This window comes from Pseudorca crassidens, chromosome 2 (genome assembly GCF_039906515.1).
Source record: "Pseudorca crassidens isolate mPseCra1 chromosome 2, mPseCra1.hap1, whole genome shotgun sequence".
In the NCBI taxonomy this organism is placed as follows: domain Eukaryota; kingdom Metazoa; phylum Chordata; class Mammalia; order Artiodactyla; family Delphinidae; genus Pseudorca; species Pseudorca crassidens.
In genome coordinates this window covers 76,172,975-76,194,029 of record NC_090297.1, presented here as the reverse complement: position 1 = coordinate 76,194,029, position 21,055 = coordinate 76,172,975, and the positions used below count along the sequence as shown (strand labels likewise).

The window sequence follows — 21,055 nt, the reverse complement described above, 5'->3', positions numbered from 1 at the left end:
ATCACCTATTACATCCCAAAATATTTTTATGAGTAAACTGGGCTTTAAATGGAAGATTGGGACAACAGCAGGTTTAATAAAAATCTCATCTTTTAAGTCTCACTTGAGTTAGATACTGATTAGAAACTATTTCTCAGAGAATAAAGAAGAGCAAAATAGGTCATTTATTAATTCCTATATAAATAATAGGGCAGTTGAGAACAGTTCACAAGGACAATAAAAGTATGGTATTAAAATCAAGTGTGTTATACAAGATGGGGTTCAGGGGATATTTTTTAAAATTGTTTTCAAGGCATCTAGTAACTCAAAACTTCACATCTAAATGAAGCTTACTAGATTGAAAGTGAAATTAAAACACTATCTAATATGTCATGCAAAGGGAAGGGAAGCGATACCTATGACTTGTTTGAAGAACTGCTTCTACACAGAACAAGACACCAGTAAGTAATTTAGATATGGTATATTAGAGAACATTTGGTATATAAGCTATTCCTAATTAAGACCAGGTGTTGAACTACCAGCTGACATTTTGAAGTATGCCAGCTAGTGATTAAGACTATTCTTCTACTCCGCCCAAACATGTTTTAAGTGTTGTTCATTATATAATCCAGTTGCCTTTAAGACAGTGTTTACGCTTCTCTTTTGCTGCATATATTTACACACACACACACACACACACACACACACACACATACACACACGACAAGCTACTGAAAGAAACACAGAAGTTTTATCTCATCCAAATGCAACCGGGGAGATGTACCACTACATGATGCCTATCAATGTCTTATGTGGTGAGCTTCTGTAGATTTATATTTCATGAGGAAAAAAAAAAAAAGGTCAACGTCATTTTCAGAAATCTCATAGCTGCCAGACAACTTTGTAATGCTGGACAGAAAATTTGGACACAAATTCTAAAAATCTGAACAAACAAGCTGGCTTTATTTTTCTAAACAATACTACTGAAGAAATCTAAAATTATTATGTGAGTGCTAAGAAATGTTCCTTTTAAACCAAGATATATTCTGAAAAGCAATCATGCAGATACACTTAAAATCTACTACACACTGTATAAAACCTGATGATTTAAGATACTTGCCCTTGAGATATACAATATTACATAATGAATGGTTTTTATGACCCACTTAGCTAAATAAGCTCATGTTTCTTCTCATTTACAGAAGAGTTATTTGATTTGGCTGATGAATGTAGGTTTTTGGTTTTATAAAAAAGAGTAATTAGGGATAATTCAGAGAGCCAAGAATTACATGGGCAGATGATATGCCATATACAATTAGCCTTTACAAATAGCCCTCTAGCAAGAAAGTGATCCTAACCTTGTGTATCCATGTTATTCTCTTGCTTCAGTGCGAGGATTACAGGTATGCTAAATAGCGGGATAACAATCAATTCTGTGACAATAAAACAGGTTCAGCTATCTTCAGTCAAACAGATAAACACATTCTAACTATATGACTATCACAAATACCTTTCTAATAAGTTACCTCAATAAGGTATTTGATCCTACATAGTATTTTCAAATATTATCTTTTCGTCTCATGGGGCCTAATTCCCATTCCCTTCAGTGTTTGTAAAGAGAACTTTATAATTATAGTCAGAACTCCAGGTGTGAAGAAAATATCTGAAACTATTGCTAAAGAGGGGAGTCAATTTCATTTCATGACAACTTGCTCCACTTTTCCTAAAACCATTTCATAATATTATCTATCTACCTGTTTATCTAAAGATTCTTAACAACCTGAAAGGCAAGATTATGTTAAAATTATAAGCCGCAATCCCTGTTTGTCAGGAGTTTATAGCTAATACTTACAAAAATTATAGTAAAGATAAGATGAAATGCAGGAGTCTAGTCACAAAACTGAACCATATAGAACATAGGTATTCATCAAATAAAGATTTCTCAATCATAAGTGGAGACAATATAATGATTTTTATTGCAGGGCATCTGCTAAAAATATTTCACATTTTTAAAAGGATACCATACTGAAGAGCATCAATATTCTCTTCAAAAATTCAAGAATGTGAAGAATGTAAAATTATAGGCAAGTTCGGTTGGTCCTTTCCCCCAAGAAACTTACAATCCACTGGGCTCATCATATATATCCCTTAAAATGCTTTATCTCTTTGAGATACAAAATTTGAGTTAGGAAGTGTCAGAAAACATTACGCATCCCCTACGTGGTATTTACCTGATCTTGCAGTGACATTACTGGATTATTTTTGGTAGTGTTGATGTGAAGAACATGGTATTTATTCTTTGCACATAGGTCATAGGCAATATTGGTAAAAGAGGTGCTTGCAGTTTTGGGGACTCTGTTATAAATGATCACCATGTCTTCTTCCTCATCTAAAGCTGCGTCTTGCCGAGGGCCATCCATCGTATGTCGCTGCTCAATCTCTCGAACTTCATGTCTTGCAATAGCCCTTTCTGCAAAGAAAAACAGATTATGAACTTAGTATTAAAAGACACTATAAGGGGGCTTCCCTGGTGGCGCAGTGGTTGAGAGTCCGCCTGCCGATGCAGGGGACGCGGGTTCGTGCCCCGGTCCGGGAGGATCCCACGTGCCGCGGAGCTGCTGGGCCCTTGGGCCATGGCCGCTGAGCCTGTGCGTCCGGAGCCTGTGCTCCGCAATGGGAGGGGCCACAGCGGTGAGAGGCCTGCGTACCGCAAAAACAAACAAACAAAAAAAGACACTATAAGGAAGTTGTAAACACTGAAAATAATTTCCTAGTCCTGGAACATAGTTTTCCTATTCAAGAACCGGGTTAAGAGCAGCTGAAAAAATGTTTTGAGGGCCAAAAGTTCAGAATTACCTCTGAAGGATAATACATATGCATAGGAAGAATGAAAGAATAAACAGTCATCAAGTTTAGAACTCCACAGACCAGAGAGTTCTTCAGTGTAGTTCAAAAGACACTTTTCATTCCAATAGAATTTCTACAGCCTGAACTAATTTTCAAACACATAAAGACAGACTGAATAGAATACTAAACTTCACAGTAAAAAAATACACTTAGAAAATAAATTACTTATAATTTAGGCAATGATTTTGAAATTTATTGCTTAGGATGTAGTTATCGCCTCCTTTATCAAAATGTAGCAGGGCAGTGATTATAAATGCTGGTGTGATTTTTAGGTAACAACAGTAGAAACGACACCATAATAAAACCTTTTTCTTTTTGGTGTTGCATTACAGATAAGTCCTGGTTACGTTTATTCCTTAAATTCCATGGTTCCTCTAATTCAAATCACTGTCCACCAAGCAGTTTGAAAAGCAGAAACATTTTGCTTTCGAAATCTTCAGCTTCAAATAAAGAAAGAAAAGGGGAAGAAATGAGGGGGAAAATATAACAAGATTGCAAGTTACTTTGCACAAAGACAACTGTTCACACACAGCATGCACCCTCCCACCACCAGATCTCTGTGCAAGCTATCTTACCTGCCTTGAACTCTCATCCATTCTCCCTCAACCTCGACCATACCTAGTGAACTCCTCAAACTTCACATTGAATTTAATCATCACTTGCAAGGGAAGCATCATCTAATCTCCCTAACTAGGTCAAATCACACACACACAAAGTATGTGTACATACCTCGTACTGCACGTCTCATACATAATTGCAATTTTACATTATATTTGTGTTAGCATCTACCTACCATACTGGCGACAATTTAGTAAAGTGACATGAAAAAGCAATGTGGTATAATTACAATAACAAGTTCAGGCTTCAAATATTGTCTGACTACGCATATTAAATTTTGGTTCAGAAGATATGGCCACTATGTTAATACAGTATGCTCTGAGCTGAGGATTCACATTCAGAAGACTTGAATTAAAGTTTCAGGCCTGCTGCTTACTAGCAGTGTGCTTTCCAAAGCAGGAAGAGAAGCACATATATGCATACAAGTGTATCCATTTTCATGGGGGAGAGTTAGTTGGGAATGTGGAGAAAAAGAGATGAGCTTAATGTTGAACATACTGTCCGGGACACACAGGAGATAAAAGATAATTGGGCTCATAGGTCAAGTGCTGAGAATAAAGGTTCATGCAGAAGAAAAACATCTGGAAAAACCATAGGAATGGATGAAACTACCTAGATAGTGTAGAATACATAGCATGGAAAGAGACAGTAATCTTAAAACAGAATCTTAGGAAATACCAACATTTAAGGGCCAAGAAAAAAAAGACAATGCATAGAAAAACACTAAGAATAAATAGAAAGAAAAAGAAATCTGGACAGACTTTTAAGAAACATATACCACATGTTTAGAAAGCATACTATTTTTCAAATTGACAGTACTTTGCAAATGAATCTATAATCAAGGTAATGTATGATGCTCAAGCATTTCCATAGGATATGGAAGCTGTCTCATTAAATTCAACATGTATTTATGGAGAGCCTAAGCGTATTATATTCAATAATTTTAAAGGAATTTTATCTTCCAAATGACCTCAAACTATCACCACAGTCCAAAACTATTATGGTATTATTATGTCCACACACCCTCCTTTTTCTACTAAGGGAAATAAAACAGTACTGTTGTCATTTAAGGGCTGACAGAAGTGTGAGAGGTTTCCTACAGCAGGCCAGACATACGTGAAATTACCTTTACTTTTAATGGCTACACCAACAACCAACAATGCTGAATTTACTTTCACTAGTTTTTCTGAAATCAAGCATTTGGAAAAGAAACAGATTTTGTTATTTTTTTAAAAGAAGTTATTATTTAGTCTATGGATTTTTTATTTTTTAAGGTGCTAAAACTCTAGCTGGAGCATGAAACTAGCATGTTTTTAAAATTAATCATTGTTTTTGGTTCACTATGTGTATTAAAGCATATGAACTGTATATTTCACACAATTTTAAAACATTTCTTAAATTATGAAAAGATGCAAATTCAGGTAACTACTTTCCTCATTCAAATAATACATTTATATGCATTTTCTATTTTTCAAATGTTTTTACTTTGCTTAAGCAAACAAGATAATTACTAATGTAGTGTTATGCCTAAAACTACATAAAAAGATAAAAATAGTGTGGAATATTAAGATACTTTTTGCTAGTAATATTAGTCTATAAAATCAAATCTCACTTAGTTGAAAAATAACAGTAACTACTGTTGATGGTGAACTACTATCTCTTTTCTCCTGTGACAATACTTAAAACCAGTAAGGATGTTTGCAATATGGCCATTTTCTTTACTTAGTAAGTACTCAATAGTTCCTTTTTTTTTTTTTTTTAATCAAAGAAGCTCTGCACCTAGTTAGTATAACTTCTGAGACTCTCTTAAATCAGTGGGGAAGCTTTATTAGTTACAGAACATTTGGAGTACACTTAGATAATGTAGGCAGCATATTTAAAATACTAAAGATGCATTTTGAAGTAATGCTTTTTTCATGTTTGAGTAATGAATTATAGAGAATCTGCTATGCAAGTTATTTCAGAACTACCACAAAATGTACAGCCTGCAAATAACATGGAGTGCAATCTGAGTCATGATATTACAGGCAGGCCAAGCACAACTGGCACTAATATGCCAAACACTGAAGATGGACACTGAACTTCATGGCAATTCTAGTTCTTCTAGGCTGCTATTGAAGGCGGCATACATCTCAGTTCAGTGACCTTTCCACATGGCAGATTACCAACAAACACAAGTCTTTTAAAAGGCCATTCATAATAGCAATAATTACCTATTTCTGCACTGACAGGGCATTAAAGGCTTATTTATTGAAAGAACATAATGATCAAGCTAAGTATAAAGCACTGCATTAAATACACCAACCTAAGTCTTACAAAGGATTAGTCACAAGATGTAAATATTAGACTACAGAAAAAAGAAAAATAACTGGAGAAAAGATGTTTTTAAAAATTGCAACATATTCTTTGACTAGTTTTTTTTTTTAACATTAAGGTCAGTATTTGGGGAAACACCTTTTCTCTTTGAACATTTAAATAAATGTTCAACGTATTAAATAATTTAGAGAAATGTTTTGTATTCTGTACAAATTAAAGGACCCATGAATATAATCTTCCGCCCCCACCAAAGCTCAATTGTGCAACAGTCTCAGCAGAAAATAAACATTTTACAAATGTTCAAACTGTGTAGTATATCTGTATAGCGGGTAACATTTTAGGATTATAGGGATTAAAAAAAAAAAACGCAAACGGAAAGACCAGTAAATTGCCTTGCTTTCAGATACTGAAACTTCTGCATGTTAAAGCAAAAAATATATAGTTAGATATAGTTAAATAAATAATAAATAAAAGGCAAAGAACATTAAGAAAAAAAGACCAAATTTTTATTATCTATAATTATATAAAGAAAACATAGAAGTTGACAATAACAATATTAAGATTTCAGTAGATAATAAAGGTGGTTTGTAACAGATTTACACTACATACGTATAATAGAACAGAGCAAAAATATTCATTGTGGCTCATAATGATTTTTTGGGTCACAGACCCCTTTGAGAATATTATGAAAACTATGGACCCTGTCTCCAATACAGCTGACTTGTGCATTTCAGGGCTTCCTCTTAGAGCCCAAATATCGGCAGGGGGCTCCATGACCCCAGTTTAATTACTTCTAAAAAAAAAATGGCTCTTGGACAGTAAGCCCTGATAGTAAACTGCCCAGAGGCATTAGTATGTATATTGAAAAAAGAGGTTACTCACAAGTAAGAATTGCAGGCAAAGAGAAATCACCGATGAAACTGGCAGCGTCTACTGAAAAAATGTCTATGGGGAGGGTGCCTTGGCACAAAACTTGACCTGATAGGACTCCCTGGCAAGTGTGCCTATTGCAGAGCTAGATAATTTGGGCTCTAAGAGCTTGGAGCCATCAAATATCTGAATTAAAGTGGATCCTTAGCACTTTCTAGGGGTAAATCCTGAGGTGTGTAAATCCCCAAATACTGTTCTGAAGTATAATTTATTCCCCATAAACTGTGTTTATAATGAGAAGTAGGAAGCAACAAAGTTGCACCAAAAGAAAGCTGTTATGAGGTTAAGTGATTCCTTTTGCAGCACCACTTACTGTGAATGTACTGTCTAGCCAGACACTATCTGATCCTCATGGAAGTAGCACTTTGTAATCATTATGAATTAAATAAATTGGTTGTCTGATTATATACATCAATTTCTTTTTTCTTTTTTTTTTTTTGCGGTACACGGGCCTCTCACTGTGTGGCCTCTCCCGTTGCGGAGCACAGGCTCCTCAGTGGCCATGGCTCACGGGCCCAGCCGCTCCGCGGCATGTGGGATCCTCCCGGACCCGGGCACGAACCCGTGTCTCCTGCATCAGCAGGCGGACTCTCAACCACTGCGCCACCAGGGAAGCCCCATCACTTTCTTATGAATATTTTTAGCCTGAGTCAGTCTCCTTGAAGTCAATCACCATGAGGACTGACAAAATAAATTTCTATATGGATGCTTTCTTGTGGGGTTTCCAGGCAGTCAGCAAGGGTGTTATCATTAAAACTTATAAGTATGTTTAAGCGGATCATCCTATAAAAAGGAGTCGAGAGCACCTTCCACTTCAAGGAAGATAGTGTAAACCTATGTTTTGCTATTCCTCCCATGAAGTACAACTAAAAACCCTGGACATTATATATAAGACAAACATAAGACTTAAAAGCTGGAGAGAAGAAAACAGACTACTTAGGGCCCTTGGGACCCAAGGAATGACAACAGTAGTGAGTTCCCTAAGTTTTCTTTAGCCTCATATATCCCAGACTTGGAGCAGTAGAAGCGAGCAACCGAGAAGCAGGCATAGACAAAAAGAAACCCCACAAAAGCCTGCTCTCTCTTGCCAAAGCACCAAGAGACTGCATAGTAAGACAGAAAACTTCAGATAATAGTCACTCTACTTCAGTCAAACTCCACAGAAAAAGACTGTGGTCCCACTTCCATTCGCACAGGCCCAGTGGGTAGCCTAGACTTCCACCCTCACAAGGGTGTGATCAGATGCCCAATATCCCTGATGGTGTGGTGCCAGGTAAGACCAAGTAGGGAGCCAGGACTTTCATCCCAGGCAGCGGGTAACAAGGCACGTCTGCAGTGTCAGGGAAGACCAAGCAAGGAATCAGAAAGCCTGCCTCCACATGGCAGTGATGAGAGGCCCCCCACCCCTCCCCACTTGGTGGTGTCAGAGGAGACCTAGTGGAGAATCAGGACTTTCACCATCCCCCAGCATAAGGAGGCCACTCTCATGCCTGCCTAGCGGTAACAATGAGCTCACCAGGTGTTGATGGAGGCCAACAAGGGAACCTGGACTTCTATCACCACTTGGCAGTAACAAAGCAGCACCCCTTCCCTTGCCAGAGCAGTACTGGAAAAAGTCAACTAAAACAGAAGGTTTAAATAAAATTCAGAGTCTCCACAGATATAGAGAACAAACTAGTGGTTACCAGTGGAGAGAGGGAAAGGGGGAGGGGCAATATAGGGGTAAGGGGGAAAAAAGAGTTCTTATGGGATTATATGAAATCGTGTGTGTGAAACTTTTGAAAACCATAAAGCACTACAGAATTTAAAGAATCTTTCATTCAATTTAAAAGAAAAAAAAAAGATCCAGAGTCTCACAACATAATATAAAAACATCCAGGTTTCAATCAAATTGTACTCAACATATCAAGATCCAAGAGGATCTCAAACTCAATGAATAGAGATAATCAAGAAACGACAATATCAAGGATACAGAGATGTTAGAATTATCAAAGATTTAAAGCAGTCATGATAAAAATGCTTTCATGAACAATTACAAATAAGCTTGAACCAAATGAAAAAAGAGAAAGCCTCAGCAAATAAGCTCATTAATGAAATAGAATACATAAAGAAGAACTAAATAGAAATGTTAGAACTCAAAAACAAAATAATCAAGATGAAAAGCTCAGTGAATAGGATCAATAGTAGAATGGAAAGGAAGGAGAGAAATTTAGTGAACTGGAACATGGAATAAAAGAAATTAGCCAATCAGAATAACAAAGAGAGAATATACTTGGAGGAAAAAAAGCAACAGAGCCTTGGGGAACTGTGGGATATAACAAAGGATCTAACATTGGTGTCACAGAGTCCTGGAAGGAAAGGGGAAAGAAAGCAGGGCTGCAAGAGTTCTCAAAGAAATCATGGCTGCAAACTTGACATTTGACAAGAGACATAAAGATTTAAGATTCTGAACAAACTCCAAATGAGATAAACCAAAGACATCCATGGCAAGATACATCATAATTAAGCTTCTGAAAACTAAAAATAAAGAAAAAATCTTGAAATCAGCCAGAGAAAATGAAGCCTACTATAGAAAAAACTGGAATAACAGCAGATTTCTCATCAGAAGTCATGGAGCCAGAACGAAGTGGCACAACGTTTTTCAAGTGGTGAAATAAAAGAATCCTATACCCAAAGAAAATCACCTTCAAGAATGAAGGGGAAAATAAGATATTCTTATACAAAATAAAGCTATAGTAATTTACTGCCACTAGATCTACCCTAAGATTGATTAAAGGAAGTTCTCTAGACAGGAAAAAAAAAAAAAAAAAAAAAAGACAAAAGAAGAAATCTTAAAACACCAGAAAAAAAAAAAGAATAAACACATGGGTAAATACAATAAACTTTCCTTCCCTTCAAGTTTTCAAAAATATGTTTGACAGACAAAGCAAAAATTATAACATGATGTGATATGATTTTAAATGTATGCAGAGTAAATATTTAATACAATTATACCGTAAGTGGCAGATAGTAATGGGATGTAAATGAAAGTAAAGTTTCTGTACTTTGCTTGAATTGGTAAACTGATGACACCAGTAAACTGTGACAAGTGATATTTATATGATGTAATACATAAAGCAACCATGAAAAAAGCTATACAAAGACATTAAACTCAAAAACACTATGGATAAATCAACAGGTAATTTTTAATAAATATAAAAGTAATTCACAGGAATGCAGGAAAAAGAAAAGAGAAAAACAGAAAACAAAAGAAGTATCAAGGGAAATTAAAAAATACATTGAAGTGAATGAAAATGAAAATAAAGCAAGAGGAATTCCCAAGATGGCAGAGTACAAAGACCCTGAGCTTACCTCCCCTCATGAGCCCATCAAAATTACAACTATTTACAGAACAACTATTGATGAAAAAGACCGGAACCTACCAGAAAAGATCTTCTACAACTAAAGGTATAAAGAAGGAACCTAAATGAGATGGACAGGAGAGGTGGAGTCGTGGTATAGTCAAGGCCCATACCCTTGGGTTGGGTGACCCACAAATGGGAGAATTATTACAACTGCAGAGGTTATCCCCAAGGAATGAGGGGTCTGAGCCCCACAATGGGCTTTGCAGCCCAGGGTTCCTGTACCAGGAAGATGAGCCCCCAGAGCATCTGGTTTTTAAGACCAGTGGTGCTTACTTTCCGGAGACCCAGAGGACTGTGGGAAATAGAGACTCCACTCTGAAAGGACACATACAAAATCTCACCTGCTCCGGGACCCAGGGCAGAAGCAGTAAATTGAAAGGAACCTGGGTCAGACCCACCTGCTGATCATGGAGAGTCTCCCAGAGAGACAGGAGGCAACTGGAGATCACCCTGGGGCAAAGACACTGGTGGCAGCCATTTTGGGGAGCTTGTTCTACCATGTGGACACTGTGTTAATAAGAGCCATTCTGGAATCCTCCCTCTAGCTTATTAATGTCAGGACCCAGCTCCCGCCTCCCCCACCCACCAGTACTGGGACTCCTCAGGCCAAGCAACTAACTAGGTGGGGACACAGCCCCACCCACCAGCAGACAGGGTACCTTAACACCCCTGAGCCCACAGCGGCCCCTGGACACGGCCCTACCCACCAGAGGTCCCAGGACCCAGCTGCACACACCAGTGTGCAGGCACTAGACCCAGAACTCCCAGAGCCCTGCAGCCAGAGACACAGGAACCCAGCTCTGGCCACCAGTAGGCAGACAATAGCCCCAGAATCCCCTGAGACTCAGCCCCACCCACCAGCAAGCCCGCTCTAGCCACTGGACCCACCCCATTTATCCTTCTTAAACTATCCCAAGAAACTGCAGAGGAAGGAATGCTTCCAAACTCATTCTATGAGGCCAATATCACCCTGATACCAAAACCAGACAAATATACCACAAAAAAAGAAAATTATAGGCCAATATCACTGATGAACATAGATGCAAAAATCCTCAACAAAATATTGGCAAGCTGAATACAAAAATACATTAAAAGGATCATACATCATGATCAAATGGAATTTATATCAGGGATGCAAGGATGGTTCAATAGCCACAAATCAATTAATGTGATAAACAACATTAACAAATTGAAGAACAAAAACCATCTGATGATCTCAATAGATGCAGAAAAAGCTTTTGACAAAATTCAACATCCATTTATGATTAAAAAAACTCTCCAGAAAGTAGATATAGATGGAACATACCTCAACATAATAAAGGCCATATATGATAAGCCCAAAACTAACATCATATGCAACAGTGAAAAGCTGAAAGCATTTCCTCTAACAGGAACAAGGCAAGGATGCCCACTCTCTGCACTTTTATTCAACATTGTGTTAAAAGTCCTAGCCACAGCAACCAGACAAGAAAAAGAAATAAAATGAATCTAAATTGGAAAGGAAAAAATAACACTGTCACTCATTGCAGATGACATGATACTATACATAGAAAATCCTAAAGATGCTACCAAAAAACTACTTGAGCTCATTAATGAATTCAGTAAAGTTGCAGAATACAAAATTAATATACAGAAATCTGTTACATTTCTATACAACAACGAACTATCAGAAAGAAAAATTTAAAGGAACAATCCCACTTACAAGTACATTGAAAAGAATAAAATACTTAGGAATAACCTTATATAAGGAGGTAAAAGACCTGTGACCCCATGTGCAAGGACTTTTCTAGACCCTTGTAGATACATGTTTTACATATACATTATGTTTGGGCATGAATTATACACTGATTATTAACATTAATGAAAATGTATTACAAAATAGAAATAAAATTTTCTTTCCAAATTTCATCTCACTAATGAATTATTACTAAAAATATATTGGTTAATGCTCTTAAGAGGATCTATTAGGTAAGAATATTAAAGTAGCTGTTAAATATCCCATTGATCCAATAACCACCAATATAATTCTTTTCTTTTTATTTCTAAGGTTACTAAGTTAAAGGAATATGCATTATATTTTACTTAATATACTTTTCAAACTTGATTACAGTTTTGTACAGTTATTACACAAATTTTAAAACGTGAAATTCTTATAACAACCTTCCTTTATTACCAATCTGAGAAATGTATTCATGAGCTATACGAAATAATAATATTGCTAATAGCTAACACTGAGTTCTGTGTATTTTAGATGTATCATCTATTATATGCATGCTCTGTGTTCAGCGTTTTATATGCATTATCTCAAGTCTTGATTTTTTTTTTTTTTTTTTTTTTATGGTACGTGGGCCCCTCACCGCTGTGGCCTCTCCCATTGCGGAGCACAGGCTCCGGACGCGCAGGCTCAGCGGCCATGGCTCACGGGCCCAGCCGCTCTGCAGCATGTGGGATCTTCCCGGACCGGGGCACGAACCCGTGTTCCCTGCATCGGCAGGCGGACTCTCAACCACTGCGCCACCAGGGAAGCCCTCAAGTCTTGATTTTTAAAACAACCCTAAGAGGCACTATTATTATTCTCATCTAAATGAGGAAACTGAGTCTCAAAGAAGTTAAATGATCACCAGCTGAATACTAAGGTGAGGATACTGTCCAAGGTCAATCTGACTCCAGAGCCTGTGCTCCACATTATACTTGTCATCTGAGATTTCGTCCACTTCTATATGAGGAAGGAGTAGAGCTGCACAGTTAAATACGGCATGATGATATTATAGAAGTACCTTTTTTTTTTTGCAAGTACCTGTTTTTAAAATACAGAACATTATAGTTAAAAATCATAGGTGAGCTGACTTTAAGACTTCATCCTTTACATGTCTCAATCACTTGAAATGAATACTCTGATAGAAAATGGGGATTCCAACCAATATACTTTTCCCTTGTCTCAGGCTTTACCAAGATAAGACATCTCAAAACATCCCTCACACCTTTTTTATCAATACATACTTCTCAAGTAATCTATTCATCTTTTAAATTTCCATCTTATACAAAATCAAACAAATGCCATTGTAATAAATGCCATAACAGAGAACAAAACACTTTTGAAACCAAGAATTGGGGTAAAAAACTTATGGAGAAAGATACACTGGATAAACTGAGCCTTGAAAAGATGGGGCTGGGTTTCAAAATATGGAGATGGGTCATTGGGGAAGCCATGAAAGCCTGCAGAGTGACTAAGCTGATAAATAACAAATACACTAGTATAATTTGATTATAAAATTATTTAACAACAGTAGTGTGAAACAGCTAAAAGAATCTATGACAATTGTAGCTATACTGATAAGCATATAATTACCATAGTAATAACTGTTCCACTTATTGAGCCTTTATTATGGGGCAGAAGCAATGCTGCTGTGTGTTTAAACATATATTATTTCATTTAATTCCTAGAGTAACCCTATACCTATTACCTTAAGGTAATAATATGGAAATGTAGACTCAGATTAGTTACAGAGTTTTTAGGAACAAAGTCAGAATCCAAACCGTCAATCTGATACCAAAATGTATATTCCTAACCAAAACATAGTAATTACTGTTTTAAACCACTGGAAGGCACAGTTCCTAGGAAATCTGTATTTGTCACACAGGGAATATTATGTATCATTTCTGGCATACACACAGAATAGAATACATTCAGAATGGGAATAAGCTGGATGGACCATGCCACACAAAGCACTGCTTTAAAAAACCCAGTGCACTTAGCTAGAGGAGAAATTCCATAAAAGTACTAAAAATTATCTTGAAATATTTGAAAAGTTATTGTGAAAAGAAGGCACCCTTTCTACAGAATTACTCCAGAAGACAAGATAGACTATGGCTCAAGAGAAAACGGGCTTTTAAATAATTAGTAGTGCGAAGAAAAGATATATGCAGTTTAGGGGGAGGTAAGCTATCAGTCTCTATACAGATACTCATCTAGAGGCTGCATGAGGACCCACCAAAAGATGATGTAGAAAGGATTTCTGCACTGATGAGAGCTGAAGCCACAGGACCTCTGGGGTCAGTTACCACTAGGTAAATTCTGTAAAGCTATGATATCAATTTCTCTGCTAGTGTATAGATTGTTTTGAAAGATTCTCTCCACCTAGCCTCTAACAATGTAGGAAAGAGCAGAAATAAAGACAGAAGCAGGCCAGTGACAATTAAGCAAGAACAGGGAGTGGAATGCTTACATACTCTTCCCATAATCCTGTCTTATTCAGTGACACACAGGTATATCTTGTTTACCTTGAGAAAGACAAAGAATATATCTCTTATGATTACAGCAAAAATTCAAATAATGAGCAGATTCATACTGTACTATGTAGCTTTAAGTAATGAGAACGTTGTGATAATTTATAATGAAGTTCTTCACACTGGATTCATTAACTAATTCCATAAACACTTACTGAGAATCTATTAATTTATAGTTATTGCACCATGCCCTGGAGATAAGCCTAATCTTGGAGAGTTTGGTGGCATGGCATTATAATAAAATTTTATAAGATGCAATGGAGGTCCCGTAAATGGGATAGTTAGGAAAGGACTCATAGAGGAGATGATTGAGAAAGAAAGTATCTTCTGAGTAGAAAAAGAAAGTCATTCTAGGCAGAGGGGAAAGCTTGAGCAAAACCCTTGGAGGCATAATACTGCATGGTGCATTTATTTATTTATTTATTATTTTTTAACATCTTTATTGGAGTATAATTGCTTTATAATAATGTGTTAGTTTCTGCTTTATAACAAAGTGAATCAGATATACATATACATATAACTCCATATCTCTTCCTTCTTGAGTCTCCCTCCCTCTCACTCTCCCTATCCCACCCCTCTAGGTGGTCACAAAGCACCGAGCTATCTCCCTGTGCTTGCATGGTGCATTTAGACCCTAAAAGTGGTTCTTGATAAACTCAGAATATGAGAGAATGGGTAAGAGCAAAATAAAACATGAGGCAGACAAGTGGGTAGAGGCCGAGACACAGTGTCTTAATCATCATACTGGGATATGAACTGTATCTTGTAAGTCAGCAGTTCTCAAACTTATTAGTCTCAGAACCTCTCTCTTTATACACTTAAAAATTAGGGACTCCAAAGAGTTTTCATTCATGTGGATTATATCTACCAATGTCATATTAGAAATGAAAACTGTAACACTTAAAAAATATTTAATTGATTCAAAAATAATAATATAATAAAACATGTTAGCATAAATGACAGTTTTGTGAAAATACTATTTTCACAAAGAAAATTTAGTAAAAAGAATGACTTTTTAACATTTTTGCATATATTTCTAAATGTCTTGCTTAATGAAAGATAACTGGATTCTCATAACTGTTTTCCATTCAAAATGTTACCATATATTATTTGGGTTGGAGTCTATGAAGAAATCAGACTTACACAGATTTTATACAGATGCACAGTTGGAGAAAGGAATAGTTTAATAATCTTTTCAGATAAGTTTTTGACACTACACTAAAACTCAACAAGTGTTATTTCTTAATGGCTAGTTGTAATATGATATATAATATAAAATGATATTAGTAAACTTTTTATACATTGTTATATTGATCTACCTTGTACCGTCATTTGAAAAATACTAGATTATGGAGTTTAGCAGATCCTCCAAATGTTAACATGTTTAATTATACAATTCAAAAAAAAATCACATTCATTATATCATTACCAATCTCATCAAAATAGTCTTTTCAATATTGGTAACAAATACAAGTTTTCTCAGATTCTCTAATTGGCAACACATATTATCAGTTGTTTTCCTCTATGTGATATATTCACTTTGTTTATTTCTGAGAAAATGTATATAAACTACCCAAGACTGAATAAATGGAACAGTTTATCTGTTGGCCATTCTCTCAAGTTAAAACAGTGTTCTATGTGGAAAAGTGGCTTGTTGGGCTTGCAACTCAAACAACACAGTGCTTTTCCTCAAAACAACCGTTGTACTTTTGTTTGCAGAAGCACTTGATGTACTTTCCATTTTTTCACAGAATATTAAAAAGACATCACTAAATAGTCAAGACTTAATAAAGCTAACTGATTTGCCTGCTTTATAAAGGACATTCTCATATGAAAATAGTGTTTTTGTTTTCTTTTGCTTTTTGGTAACTGTTAGTGCAAGGTGGTAAAATATATAATGATACAATGATACAAATATCAGAATGGCATTAATGGAGAATGAGGTACTGGGCGAACATATGGAATCAAGACCAAGTGAAAAACAGATTATGTAACTCTGATTCCATATACATCCACAGGTTTGTTGTGAGGGAAACTTGGATTATCAGTTTTCGGACATAGTGAGTTATAAGATGCCTGTGGAACATCCAGGTAGTAATATATACGTTGCTGAAGACATACATCTCAGGAAAAAGTCCTGAACTAAAGATAGAAATTTAGGAATCATAACACAAAGGCAGCAGCTGATGTCAAAGGAGTGAATGAAATCATGAAGGCAAACTACAGAGTTAAAAATCAAGAACATCGAAACAGGATTTTGAGACCACCATCCTTTGATCTAAAGATCTCTTTTATCTATAATACATGTGCAATAGAACCAAAAACAATTCTGCAATACACTGCAAGATCATGAACTTACCTACTCATGAACATTTTAGGTGTTTTTTTTGGCCACATTGTCCATTTTTAAATACCCATATTTAGTACACTTCAACATGTAAAGCAGTTGTAAGACATATATCCTTCCTTCACATCTTACTGATATGCCTTTGGAATGCTTTTTTTTTAAGTTAATTTTTATTGGAGTATAGTTGATTTACAATGTTGTGTCAGTTTCAGGTATACAGCAAAGTGAATCATTTATACATATACATGTATCTACTCTTTTTTAGATTCTTTTCCCATATAGATCATTACAGAGTATTGAGTAGAATTCCCTGTACTATACGGTAGGTTTTACTAAGTTATCTATTTTATATATAGTAGTGTGTATATGTTAATCCCAGTTTCCCAATTTATCCCTCTCCCGCTTTCCCCCTTTGGAATGCTTCTTGAGAGCTTGATGAGTTTTGTAATTTACAAAGCACATATTTGAGCCTTACTACTATAGAATACATTTAACTAAAATAAATCTGTGCTAGAATTCTTTTTTAAAGTAAAAATGAAGATGTGTTAATGTAGAAGATGTGAAGAAGGTAGAAGGTTATTCACAGAAGAGATTTAAAAATTGTTCTTAAAATGTAAACACCAGAGGAAAAATACAGGACTAATACAGGACTAAAAGAAAAAGGACTCATTATACATAAGCTTTGTAATCCAGCTAAGCATTAATTTTGATATTAAACTGGCAGGAAGATTCAGAGACTTCCTCAACTTTTAGCAGAGGTTCAAACTGCCATTAAAATAGATGTGCTTTGATTGTTGAAATAAATACCATACCAAAAAGATTAAAGCATTTTCAAAATCAAAAAAGAAATGCCAATATTGTCTGCAAAGCTGAATTATTTTCACACTTCAACAACTGCACCTAGTGCTCCATTGACTAGTAAGCAAAAAGAATATGGAGTAACTATGAATCAACTCCAGCTGGGTTTGGAGATCATTAACTAAAACCTATGCAGCAGCTGTTTGAAAATGAGAATTAGTGATGCTGAAAACTTGCCATTACTTCACTGGAGCTTGACATATGCCATATTCTAGAGCAGTGGTTTTCAATTTGAGCATGCATCAGAATGACTTGCAGAGTTTGTTGAAATACAGATTCCTGACTTACCACCTTCTCCAGTTGTTAATTCAGGGTCCAATAATTTTCTATCAACTTCCCAGGTGATGCTGACATGATAGTCCAGGAACACTTTGAGAATAAGTATTCTAGAGAATATTTCTATTGGTTTATTAACAAGATAGGCAGAGAATATTCTCTTTTCTAGGTAACTAATTAATTAGTATCCCTATTAATTTGGAATTTACAGTAATTTTAAATATAGTTTAGATAGGTAGAAAACAATGCTACTCAATTTCTTGATATAAACTAGATGTGAGAGGATTCTACTCAAGACATACATTACCCTTCAACTCATGGCACTGATTCTGCTGGGCTAGGTGGGTGTGCCATTGCCTTCATGGCTCTCCACCAACCAGTAGGTCTCCTAAGGGTGGCAGTTCCTCCTTCAAGGATGCTATAAGCATCATTATAGATGCACAAATGAAATGTTTAAATTGTTCTTGAGAATAAACTGTTATGAAACTCTTTGATATGCAGCATTTATTAATTCTGATTGACCTTCACTGCTTCCTACCCTTTTAGTCTGATACCATTATTTTTGGATACAACCACTAATTCAAGAACCATAGGTATTCATTTTGCAGCCATTCTACTGTGCATGAAGAAATTCTGATCAGACTACAATTTCCAGTATTAACTTGCAAAAAATATTAATTAAGTTCAGGTAGAATACACATTACCCATTGTCAAGACTGACAAAAATTTAACAGTAATTTTTGTAGTTTGGAGTTTTATATCTTCTGAGAAACTGTGTTACATTATAGCTTTTTAGTTGGATTCATGCTTTTCATGAGTCTTTAAAAATTAGTTACAGGTTTTAAGATTCTAGAGAAGTTCATCTTTAAATGCCAATTTCCAAAATTCTTCTTTTTTGCATTATGTCTTAAGTAACAAAAAACAGTCATTATCCAGCATCCTGTTAACTACAATTCTTTTTTTTCCATTTATACACTCATTTATTTATTTACTTGTTTATATAAACATCTTTATTGGAGTATAATTGCTTTACAATGTTGTGTTAGTTTCTGCTGTATTCCACGTGCCCACAGTGTAATGATGATTGGTATTCTCAGTAATGATCTGAGATACAGGACAGTTCTAGACAGTAATATCAATCGATGAAGACTAACATTTGATCACTTGGATCTTAAGTGTGTTTTACTGTATTTTAATTATGTGAAACATTGATAATCCAAGTATCGTATAGATAAAATTCTCAATTAAGTAGAACATTCTTTACCTTGCCAACAACTAAACATTTCCACACAATACAGTTAATGATCATTTTAATATGTACTTTAAAATAAGTTATTGTAAAACAATCTGCACCTATCCCATATTAGTTTTCCAATTCACTAATGTGGGGGAGGGGCTTATTTTCCTATACCAATAATAAAATTATTCATTATGTAAAGGTATGAGCTGATGAAATTAATGGAGATGAGGCAACACACACAAGTACTGAAAACTGTTTATTCTATAACCTTGTTAATCTATTTCAAACAGGTAACATAAATAAGTACATTCTAATTCCACACTGGGATCAGTGAAATTGTAGAAAACTGAAAAATCAAAGAAGATTTAATGTGACTTTTTTTAAATGGGGAAAGGGGGTAGCACAAGTTTTTAAAAAGCTACCTTCTTTCTCAAAAAGAATGGTGATGACCATTACTCAGCATAGAGTAGGTATGAAATTAATTTGCTTAATGAAAACAATATGGTATTACTAAATTAATGCATACAGAAGATAGAGTTCCTCACTGAGCAATCCAAGAAAGAACTATTTTAAAAAAGAAATGAATGTGTGATATGATTTGAGCCTTACTAACCTAGGAATCAGTGTCACACATGGCATGGTCAAAGCTTACCCTCAGAGTTTTTTTCCTCTAATGGTGCCAAGACTGTGTGAGAGAAGATAAGGAGCAGAGAAGCTGAAGATTAAAGGAGTCAAATAACAGGCAGAACCATGATTTCCAAGTTGAGATGAATCCAAAAGTCGTAAGGAGAGTTATGTTATCTTAAAATAGATTCTAGGGACTTCCCTGGTGGTGCAGTGGTTAAGAATCTGCTTGCCAATGCAGGGGACACGGGTTCAAGCCCTGGTCCGGGAAGATCCCACATGCCGCAGAGCAACTAAGCCCGTGCGCCACAACTACTGAGCCCGCGCTCTAGAGTCCGCTAGCCACAACTACTGAGACCGTGTGTCACAACTAGAGCCTGTGCTCTGCAACAAGAGAAGCCACCGCAGTGAGAAGCCCCTGCACCACAATGAAGAGTAGCCCCTGCTCGTCGCAACTAGAGAAAGCCCACACGCAGCAACAAAGACCCAACGCAGCCAAAAATAAATAAATAAATACATTAAAAAAAAATTATAGGGCATAATGGATTCTGAAGGTCTGGGAAAGTACTATGAATGAGTATTTTTCAAAAGTTCCCAAGGTGATATGAGTCTGAGTGACCTGAAAACTGTATCAACTGGAGACACTATAAGGCATACTAGAACAACACTGGAACCTAGCAAATACATTTTTGTTAACTCTGGTTTATGACCCTAAAGGTATCATTCTCCATTTCATACATAACTAAGATATTATGGAAGAATTCTCCATAGCATAATTTCTCATCTTTGGAGGCCACTGTGTTTCTTATTGAGTTCCAGTTTTTTTCTCCATTTTGTTTTTTTTTTTTTTTTTTTTGGTGGCTTAAGATAAACTGGAAATAATAAGTCTAAATAAAACAAAGTGGTTTTAAGGAAGATTAAAATTTAGGAACAAGGTTACCTAATGAGATATAACAATTATTCTAATTCTTAAATCCTTATTTATAATTACAAAAATTGATATTTGCACATTAAGAGTAAATGTGCACACACCCCAATGAAAAGACAGAGATTGTCAGACGGGACAAAAAAAGTAAGATTCAACTATATCCTGCCTACAAGAAACTCACTTTAAGATGACAGGAATAAATGAGCTAAAAGGATGGAAAAAATGTATCATGTTAACAAAATTCAAAAGAAAGCTAGAGTGACCATGTTAATAACAAAATGGATTTCAGAGCAAAAAATATTTCTAGGGATAAAAAAGGTTATTTCATAATAATAAAGAAG

General features: G+C 35.7%; 1 protein-coding gene across 2 annotated transcripts in view; it reads right to left on the bottom strand.

The window, feature by feature from the left end:
• The window catches only part of HS2ST1 (heparan sulfate 2-O-sulfotransferase 1), a 186,647-nt gene that overhangs the window by 39,543 nt on the left and 126,049 nt on the right, over window positions 1–21,055 (bottom strand). For both annotated transcript variants that reach the window (XM_067726790.1, XM_067726791.1), the window contains exon 2: window positions 2,211–2,449. In XM_067726790.1, the coding sequence (XP_067582891.1) occupies window positions 2,211–2,449 (239 nt within the window). The remainder of the gene's footprint in view (window positions 1–2,210; window positions 2,450–21,055) is intronic.